This window comes from Schistocerca nitens, chromosome 8 (genome assembly GCF_023898315.1).
Source record: "Schistocerca nitens isolate TAMUIC-IGC-003100 chromosome 8, iqSchNite1.1, whole genome shotgun sequence".
Taxonomy (NCBI): Eukaryota; Metazoa; Arthropoda; class Insecta; order Orthoptera; family Acrididae; genus Schistocerca; species Schistocerca nitens.
In genome coordinates this window covers 259135345-259145804 of record NC_064621.1, presented here as the reverse complement: position 1 = coordinate 259145804, position 10460 = coordinate 259135345, and the positions used below count along the sequence as shown (strand labels likewise).

At 37.6% G+C, this 10460-nt stretch overlaps 2 protein-coding genes across 4 annotated transcripts; both read right to left on the bottom strand.

Annotated features, from left to right (window-relative positions):
• Positions 1-5214: 5214 nt before the first annotated feature.
• Positions 5215-10243, bottom strand: LOC126198977 (uncharacterized). 3 transcript variants are annotated; one of them, XM_049935640.1, is made up of 3 exons: positions 10087-10238; positions 7181-7289; positions 5215-6273 (listed from the first exon to the last, which is right to left on the bottom strand). In XM_049935640.1, the coding sequence occupies exon 3, from the start codon at positions 6233-6235 to the stop codon at positions 5390-5392; it is 846 nt and encodes a 281-aa protein (XP_049791597.1). In that variant the 5' UTR covers positions 6236-6273; positions 7181-7289; positions 10087-10238; the 3' UTR covers positions 5215-5389. The 3 variants fall into 3 exon arrangements, with proteins under 3 accessions (XP_049791597.1, XP_049791596.1, XP_049791598.1); XM_049935639.1 differs by lacking the exon at positions 7181-7289 and having other exon boundaries at positions 10087-10243; XM_049935641.1 differs by lacking the exons at positions 7181-7289; positions 10087-10238 and adding an exon at positions 9873-10073.
• On the bottom strand, positions 7296-10010 carry LOC126199510 (uncharacterized). Its single transcript, XM_049936432.1, has one exon. The coding sequence runs from the start codon at positions 10008-10010 to the stop codon at positions 8712-8714; it is 1299 nt and encodes a 432-aa protein (XP_049792389.1). The 3' UTR covers positions 7296-8711.
• Positions 10244-10460: the final 217 nt, after the last annotated feature.

The window sequence follows — 10460 nt, the reverse complement described above, 5'->3', positions numbered from 1 at the left end:
GTGACTTAACATGTCAGTCAAGTTGGGATAAGGTTGAACTAGCACACTGTGTGTGTGTGTGTGTGTGTGTGTAGCAAAGGGCAGCACTCGGTCTCTGTGAACACTGAAATAAACATCCTTGTAACCTAACTGAATGGGACTGGTATAAAAAAAACACCCAAAAAACATCACAGAACTGCCTCTGGCCCAAATTATACCCTCCACACAATGCAGGTTAAATGCCTCATTGAGCTGCCTGTGCACTTGACAACTTGCATCATTTGGAAAGAGGCAAAACCATGATGTGGTGGACCACACTATGTGCTTCCAGTCACCTACTTTCCAGCTTTTCTGTTGTTTGGCCCACTGAAGACATAAAGTTTTATGTGCTACTGTGAACAATGACTCTTTGCAAGGTACCCAACTTCAAATGTCCAATGTATCGCATTCCCTTCACACTCCAAGAATGATCCAAGATGGAACTGTGTCCACAGTCAGTAGCAATTCCTATCAATTGTCTCAAGTCCTTGTTGGTTAGGTATTTTTATGATTTCTGTTGTTATGCTGTTGTATGGCAGTGAGTGGTGCATAATTTTTGGCACAAACACTGGACAGTGTCTTGATATGCCAACAAATAGGGCACTGTCATTCACAGTGTTGTCATCGGCACATTCAATCATGATAGCTCCTTTCTGTCACATCTCCACATCCGCCCATCTTACTGCACTGATCCCATAAAAATGACTGGCACGTACACACCACTTCCCTGCCACGACTTATGACAATGGTCGAGAGTAACATGACTGACTGACACCAATTCCAGACCTAAAGTCTGTAAATAACTCTGCAATCTTGTTTGGCACTTTATTCATGATGTTAGTCTTGATCACATATGCTATAAAATTCACAATCACAAGTTTCAGGTTACTGCAATTATCAGATCTGTAAAAAAGAGCCACTAATGTGACAAAAATAAGTGCCATTGGCTGATAGCTGTATATACATGGAACAGCTACATGATCAAGAGGGACATTATGATAGAACTGCCTGGTACCAGTCCTACTCTGTCTACAGCATTCCAAAGCAATCAGTTTGCTCTTTTAAAGAGTGTGACTTTATTGTCTGGTGAGCTTATACTACTCACAAAACAATAATACTGCAAATTATGGCAGTGCCTGTAAAATGATGCATGCAACATTCTTCAAATAACATGACTTCTATAATTTTTGGAACATTCTCTCTTTCGCAGCCCACATTATGCAAGCTAACTTACAGATTGCACACTTTTACCTGGCTGCTGAGTGGAGCATGCTGGAGGAAGAAGCTTGTGATGGCCTCGTAGCACACTGACTGCTGAGACAAGGTTTACCACCTCATTCCACAGCAGCCAGCCTGTGGCTTATAAAAGAAATGAACACATAATGGAGTAAAGTGTCAGAGAAGTGGCACAAAAGGCGATGGTAAGTTGCTAAAAGGACCAAGTACAGCCTCTTTGCTCATTTTGTAAACATTATTAGCAATCATTATGCACAACACCACACACAGATCAACACTACACTCCTAACAGATACTTATTGCTACAGCACACAATACTGTTACATAGCACAAGCATAAACATTCTAGAGTGGCACAAAGTCAGTTGACTTGCACCACTCACAGAGGGACCAAGATAAAGTGTGCAACCTGTACTGACATTACATGGTGCACTATTTCATTGTTAAAAAGCACCATATCTTGCTGGCTAGCATTTATTATACAAGTTATTATTTTTTCATTCAAATGTAAGCTTTGAAAGACCATCATATATCTGTGACATCAGAAATTTATGTGGGTAATGTATTTTTAATTTTTTATACCAACCTGCATGTAGCCAAGTTCATTACTGCACCTGGGTGGTGGAGTAGGTTATGTGCCTGCAATGGGTTTCACCCTCTCCCTTCTGCCACCTTCCTACACCATAAACATAATACTATACTATACACACTTCCATTACACTCACCTACATTTAACACATGCACATTTGACAGCTCTCTCATATCTACAAGGAAAGGGACCAATGTGTGTGGAGGAAGAACACACTTTCTGACAGGTGGCTCAACCTTCCCTCTACCTAGGGTATCCCCACCAACAGTGCCAAATGACATTTACATTATTAATAGTTGTCAAATAGCCTCAATTTCAATACTCCTCTGCTGTTTTAAGTATTTCACAATCCTCCTCTGCAGTTCACTGACCACACAGTAGCTGTTAATACCAAATATTTACTACTCAGGAGCATGTTTTGCTCTAAGCTGCTACTTACATCCAAATGCACTAAATTTTGTGACTTTAGTGATCTTACATATGTAGTGAGGTCCCTAAGCTTACACACTACTTAATCTAACTTATGCTAAGAACAATACACACACCCATGCCCGAGGCAGAACTCGAACCTCCGACAGGGGGGAGCTGCCCAGACCTGACAAGATGCCTTAGACCACATGGCTCTTGCATATGTGATGTTAAATATTTCTACAATACAAAGGAATTAATGACATTAGCTGCTAGTGGCAATTGATTTAAATCAATGGGGAAAATTGAAAATTTGCGCTGGCCTGGGATTCGAGCCTGGATCTCCTGCTTATTAAGCAGATGGGATGACCGTTGTGCCATCCAGATACAGTGGTTATCACAACTGCACAGACTACCCCAGCACACCTCCTATCAGATCAAAATTCGCAACTTATCCACACTCTACTGATGCCATATCCCTTGCCCATTATCCTCATTAATCATGGCATTTTGCTGACTCTCATAGGAATTCGAGCATGGTGTGCATCTACACTGAAGTAATCGATTGGTCATCCTCACTTTAATTATATATGTGGTGCCTGTTCTTTCAGACATGACTAAAAGATTAGACACCACATATATGAAATATTTCTGCATAGCTGGAGAGTGACAAGTGTGATTAGCATCAAAGCACAAATCACACAGAGAGATGCAATTTTCTGTAAAACAGAAGCGGCATTTTCTCAGTCATTATGTTGCAGCTTCTAGCACATCTCTCGGCCCATAATGGGAGGAGAGGGAGGAGGTGGGTCTCATATTAAATGTACCTTAACTTCATTGCTACAATGCACAGCAATACTTTATATTCAGTTTATTGTCCTCTCCTTTCCTATGGTTTGCAAAAATAACCTGACTAAGCAAGGTTTATTTCTGTTGGCTAATCATTCCTAATTCCCCATTGTTCACAGTACAATATGTTAAAGATGCATATGCTGATGTAACTTTATTCACCATGAAATAAAAAACAGGTTGGATGACAATTTTTTGATGAATTAAGGAGAATATTACCCAGCTCTCAGGGAAATATTGAAAAGCAAACAACAGGAAAAATTTGAAAACTAGATAAATTACTCAAATGCAGTTCTCCAGGTGAGAAGTTTTGTGGATAATATTACAAAGTATCTGCAGTGTGAATATGAATATAAAATTTTGACAAACAGTTAACACAACAATTTTATTCATGAATTTTGTACCCAAAATACCAATGTTTGCTATATATTCAGAATCCAACCATGTAAGCATTCAGTATCTTTGTCACAAACTTAGACCTGCGAAAATTTTGGTAAACTGATTGAGATGCAGAATCCCTATGAGACAATATCAACAGCAGTAATGAATATTAGTATAAACTGCTCCTCACAACATAGAGAAAGTGTAGGACTGTGTGTGTGTGTGTGTTTGTTTCCTTCTGTCTATATATTCTGCCTGACAACTAATGTGAAGGCCTATAATTAAAAGTGCCCGACTGTTGTTTCCTCAGTGTGGTGAATAGCAATCTATCCTAATATACATATCATCATTCCATTCTCAGATTTTCCATTGTTAAATGGTTGAGTACAAATGCTTATATGTATCTTAAGACAAATTATTTCATTAAAAAGAATTCCATTCCTGCCATACAACAGAGTGTAATGTCAATATCCACACACACTGAAGAGGCATAAATGTCTATCTACAAGTTAATAAGATATGAGAAAAGGTAATAAATCTTTGAACAAATGGAATTTTCGTGAGAAGTGAAAACTGTTATTTATTTAACATAAATATTTCAAACAGTTAATCGATGTTATGAAAATAGTTTGCTACTCATCATGTAGAAGAGACGTTCAGCAGGCCGGGCACGACAGAGAGACCACAATATCTGCTATACATCTGAGCTTTCAGCCAAAAGATCTTCTAAAGTAGAAGACAGACACACACACACACACACACACACACACACACACACACACACACACACACACAAAAGCAGAATTCACACACACGATCAGTCTCTGGCCACTGGATTTTCCATTGTTTAACTTTAAACAGTGATTCTGGTATTTCTAGTATTGTCAAATGTTCTTAAAAGTAATTATGACAAAATGAGAATGACAGATAAAAATGAGAAGAATGATGCGAAACCAAAAAAATTATCTTCAACAGAATACTTAATTTTATGTAAAATGAAGGTGGAGGGGGAAGATAGGAAAGGAATTATTGATGTCAGCTGCATTGGGACTTATGCAGAATCAGCAGCGACAAGTGAAAATGTGTGCCAGTCCGGGATTTCTTGCTTACGAAGCAGAAGTGTTAACCACTGAACCACTCGGACACAGTGTGTATAGCAATTGTGTGGGCTATCTCAGCACACCTCCCTGCCGACCCACACTCACACCTAGTGCCATCTATCCGCATTCCCCGTCTGTACTCTTCACAGTCGCTAATTTTAGATTCCCACTTGAGGTCTAACATGAATGTGCATCCACATTGAAGGGTGGATGCATTGCCCACTGTGGTGAATCAGTTATTGGAATGTGTGGTATGTGTTCTTCTGCACATCTGAAAGAACAGACACCAAGCATTCGTATAACATACTTGATTCCCCCCCCCCCCCCCCTCTCTCTTGAAAGTACAGATCATCCTTCTTTAGTTTTGTGTATTTTTGTTGCTAACCAAGAAGTTAGTTACCATTGCTATCTATCATTCCTTCTAATTACCCTCTTCTTTTTGCTATTCACCTGTCTTTCCATTAAAATTTTGCTACAGCATCCAATAACATGTTGTATCACCACTGACATGATTTACTATTTAGACATAATTTACACAGAAAGCAGCTTACATACCAATAAAAGTGACAGTGTACCATACAAGTTTTTCTACATGTTTATGAGGTGGGAAGAATATTTTCAAAATTGAAGAAAATTTAACTATTTCATGCTGTACATTTTATTTTACTACAAAATACCATCAGGCTTATGTTTTAACACATTTTTCTTATACAACGTATCAAAAGAACACAAGAAATTAATATACTGTAAATGCAGAACTCACTGGTATAATTGAAAATCACATCCACATGACTGTAAATCTGTCATCACTACTCACAAGCTTTCAATCTGTCTTCAATGAAGTCTATCACATAACGTTGTCTAATGGTATCAATTTCCATTTGCTGCGCGTATGTGCGTTTCATCTTCTCTTGCCTAACTAGGGTGGTGAAGATGCACGGCAACCTAAAATCAAACTGTTTTATATTATCTAGTGTAAGTCTGTCCACTAGTTCCAATGATTCTGGCATCTTAACATTATTCGTCTTGAGAACAGGAACGGCTTTCATTTCACTGATGCTTTTTGGACAAAGAACTGTATCCCTTACTAAATGACAACAGAACTCATCTGATATAAACTTCTCACTTACATAAAATAAGATTTTTGTACTTCTCAGTTTGCAGTCCTCAAAAGCAAAAAATTGATCCATTCCTAACCCAGCAGAGTCCCATATCACATGACCCACAAGCTTATGTTTATCATACAACTCCTTCTTAAGAGAGGCAGCTTCATCATAATCATCATGTACACAAACTACACAATAGTCATACTGTTCAGGAATGGAAAACGGATGGGTTTCATTGACCGCTTCATTTATATATCGAGGAAGCAGGTCCACTGGCACTGAATTCAATGATTTACTTTTCTCAAGTAAAATTTCCTTCAGAAACATCTCCAGTTTTTCATGTGGCCATGTTAAAAGTTCAGGGGCTTTTAGTTCAGGAACATCTGGAGTGGGACTGTCAGGTGGCTCTACTGGAACATTCACATCGGGAACATACTCAGAGAGGTACTTCTTCTTCCCTTTCCTCTTCAGACCAAAGAAAAATTTCTTAATTTCTTTATTATTTCCTGCTTTTTGTGGAGTATTCAGTACAATGTATCCTCTGAGCATTGTCTTGTTACTTTCCCTCTCTAATTAGACATAGCCACCTGCAATAGAAAATCAATATGAGTCTTGCTAACGTACTGCAACACCGGGAGGATATTACTAACACAGAATGCACAACACTATAGTATGGCTCAACTTTAACATGTTATAACCTGATATTACGAGCGTGTAGAAATGTTGTGTCTTCGCTGGATATTTTTCTGTCTCAAATTGTTACCAAAAAGTGATTCAACCCAGTATTTATTAAAGAGCAACAATGTTCAAAGAAGCACTAAATGTTATGGACATGGATATAAAACAGAACTTTTAGAAATATTTATGTACACAAGAATTTTATTATACAACACAAGCTGTTCATACAAAAAATTATAGAACAAAATTACACAGTTTATACTACAAATGTGGTGGTACTGTACAAATTTCTATTTTCACATAAACATGACATAAAACTGTTACAATGAAAACTAGACAAAGCAACATCCCCTTATACAAAAGAAGCAAAGTATTTTATATTTTAATTTTGTCTGTGGTACTCACATTAAAAAATGTATGAACAAAGGGAAAGTAAACACTGGCAGCAATGTTTGACTCAAATACACTTACGATAATTTTTTGTGATAGTATTCTGAAGAGTCCCTACATTGGATTCAAAACAAAGAAAACGATTAGGATACCCCATGTAGTCTGATAACTTGAAACATCATCAGACACACAATCTCAATACAGTTTTACAACAAACACAATTAACTGGCATTTAGTCAGAAGGGGTGCACCACTGGCAACATATCAACGAAATGGTGGCTGTAGGTAACTTTGTGATGATCCTGCTGCGTTTATAAGCACATGAAGAGAGGATTCTATGTGAAATATGAAATAAGAGGAAAATAAATAATAATAAAAAACCCTACTACTTTAACGTACATATGAAGCAATAGAAAATCTACTAACCACTTTATTTTAAACATTCCTTGAAATGTGGAATCCATGTCACAATGAATTTTCACTATAATTCAATACTTTGTTAACTGGTAAAAGCATGTAGGTATCTGAACATGACCTGAAGACAAAAACCAAAACAGTACATTTATATTACACTCTAGTATGGTTATTACAGACTCCTCTTTCCTTAACGTTTAGCTCTCTTGGATTATCAAGTCACTGGAGGCAAATATTTACTAATATTCAACAGATTCAAGAGAACAAGTTACCTTCAATAATTGCTCAAAATGCTCTAAGAATGATTTGTAAGAAACTAAGGTGTGACCAAGTTATAACACATGACAACAGTTGCTATAATGGACCGTACTCTGCTTCAGTGTCTTCAACCTCAAAAATAATCCACTCATACAATTATTATTAAGTGCAACGGTGTATTCAAGTATCTGCACATGTGCTCAATACAACTTTAAACTTGAGACATGTCACCTGGGCAAAAACTATTTTTGTTACTTTATAAAAAGACTGATAAACTTATTTTGAAGTTTAAATCATTTATACAGTAGTGGAAACTAATGAGCAACACATTACAGAAAAAGGTCATTATGTTCCCTGCCTTAACCATCCAGGATGAAAGGAGGATCCAACAAATTAATATAATTAAAAAAATATAATAATAATAATAATAATAATAAATCTAAGTGAGGCAAAAGTTAATAAGAAACTCTTGAATTCATGATCAATCTGTACAAGGTAATAATGCATCTAAGTACACAATAATACTTTTTATGGAGCCAAATAGCAATCATCAGAATGAGCAAGAAGAAGCATTTCCAATCAACGAGCAATGTGGGAGGTTGAGAGGAGTATGCTAACAATGGTGTAATTGGTGTGATATCATTTTAAACAATTGCTGGGCATGAATATAAGAGCCATTCTCTTGTGCATATGGTAATACTTAAAGCAATCATTTCCTTCAACTACTCACTCTTGCAACACAATGCAACCTCATAGTGAATACACAAAACAAGTTTACAAATTCAAATGATACAAAACATCCACTGGCTTTAAAAACTGGCAAGATCTATTCACTGCTGACGCATTTCAGTTACTGCTGCAAATTTACGATAAATCTACATCACAGCCACATACCAAAATGTTTTTTAGTGACAAAACATTTTGTTCTGGCAAATATCTCTACCCCACACCATTTTACGGCAAATTTTACAGTATCTCATCAAAAAATCACAAAACATAAGAGCCTCATTCACAAAAACTTTTTGTGGAGATAAGGGAATAATGGTCTACATTACTCAATTAATGAATCTTGACACTTATAAATAAGCCAATGCACTAGAATGAATTATGAATATTCACATGTCTTATTACCAACTTGTTTTGGCATATGGTATTGCTTTGTCTATCATTGTTCCCTAATGTTTGCTGTTGTTATCATAAACACACATCTTGAAAACCAGGAGATGCACTGTTTAGCATGAAAACATAAATGGATAATCTCTTCTTCAGAAACACTATATCAGACTCATTCACTTTCAGAAAAACTGTCTGAATCACTGTCATTCATTATGGCATCACCTGTGGTACCTCCAGAGTATGACACTGGTGGATTTATGGTCAAATTCACAGTAACTTTATTTCCCACATGCACTGCTGAGGAACTTGTGATGCTCACATTTGTTGCAGGTAGGGGACTGGACTGTGATACTACTTGCATTATACATGTCCGCGCTTCATCATCCATCGGCAAGGAAGCGAGGGTATCTGCTATGGTGTCACCTGTGGGCTGTTCATTCCCAGCATTCACGTTTGAGGAAACTTCTGGCAAAATGCTGGTACTGGTGTGTACATCAATTGCTGAATGGGCATTCTCAATTTGGTGCGTTTCTGATGTTGAGTTCTGTAATTGTTTCTTTTGAATGAAATCACTCACACTAAGTCGCAGCTGTTCACGGAATGCTAACCTTCGTTCTTCATCATTCAGTCTATCTAAACATTTTCTTTTTTCTCTGAGAGGTAAGGTATATGTTGTATTTACACTTTGTCGCAACGCTACTTTCGATTTAGGATGCAGACCTGCTATACCTGAGAGGGGTAGCGGAATGTAGTTAGGAATACCATTTGGGAATATTGGTACACATTTTTCTCGGTGGGCTTGAACGCTGGACATCAATGACTGAAAAACGGCTCCACTCTGGATGCGACGATAGAACTGGCTTGCATTAAAATTGTCTGTTAAGTAAAACAGCACTTTGCTGCTCCTCGACATCATAAATTCAAAACAGGAAAATATGTCTGCACCCGCACGATAAAAACCATCATGAACCATACATCCTGTTAAGTCGAAAGTGCGGCACAAGTAATGCTTCAGTTCGTCTGCTGAATCATAGTCCTCTTCGTCTGCTATAATGCAAAAGTCGTAATACGACGGAAACTCCCTGCAAATTTTTTCAGCTAAGCTACAAATTATAGTTCGCAATTCATTATCCGTCAGGCCTTCAGCACGGTAAATGTCAATATCTGCGTCATTTGCATACTCACAGATCACTTCAATCGGAGTTTCGTTCACATTCTTGTTCTCTTCATTATTGCATACCTTCCCTGAATTAGGAGAGTCAACTGTAGACTTCACGTTCGCGGAACTATTATCCTTGTTGGCACATGCATCTATATCTTCAATACTTGCCGCATGTATGTGTTCTTTGTCCGATTGTTCAGTAACGCCGACAAGTTTCTGAGGATCAGATACTCGTTCTTGCCTTCCTTTACGCTGTTTCCTCCATGTCTTCCAAGCGCTGCGGAGCTTCCCTAAAAGCTCTGCCATTTCTTGTATTGTCGCCGCCCTGACACCTGTTGATTACGCAAACTTCACAAAACTACGGAAACTCTTTATGACTTACCTCCATAATACGAGCAAGTTAAAAATCTGTTTGTTATAAATACAGAAGCACAAAACTGAAGATTTCCACTTTCTTCGTGTTACATGTACGTTTATTAGCACGACAAATGTCAGATTTCTCTCACATACTCAAAGACAATGCTTGTTGCGCTTACGTCAAACCTGCGTCAAATTGCTACAGAGAGTGTCTTTGGTGAATTTTATGGTCACGTTATTTCCTCATTTTTTTTTAAAACTGCGCAGTGCTACTCACTCCTCAATTACGTACAAATTAACAGTGTACTTCTGTGACAACATTAATGGGATAGATGTGATATATCTAACTTTTTGAACTCATAGCCAATGTTTAAGCATTTCTCTTCGTTGGCAGAACTA

Excerpts from the sequence above, each read along its gene's own strand:
- LOC126198977 (XM_049935639.1), bottom strand. The coding sequence starts at position 6,235 with ATGCTCAGAGGATACATTGTACTGAATACTCCACAAAAAGCAGGAAAT.
- LOC126199510 (XM_049936432.1), bottom strand. The coding sequence starts at position 10,010 with ATGGCAGAGCTTTTAGGGAAGCTCCGCAGCGCTTGGAAGACATGGAGG.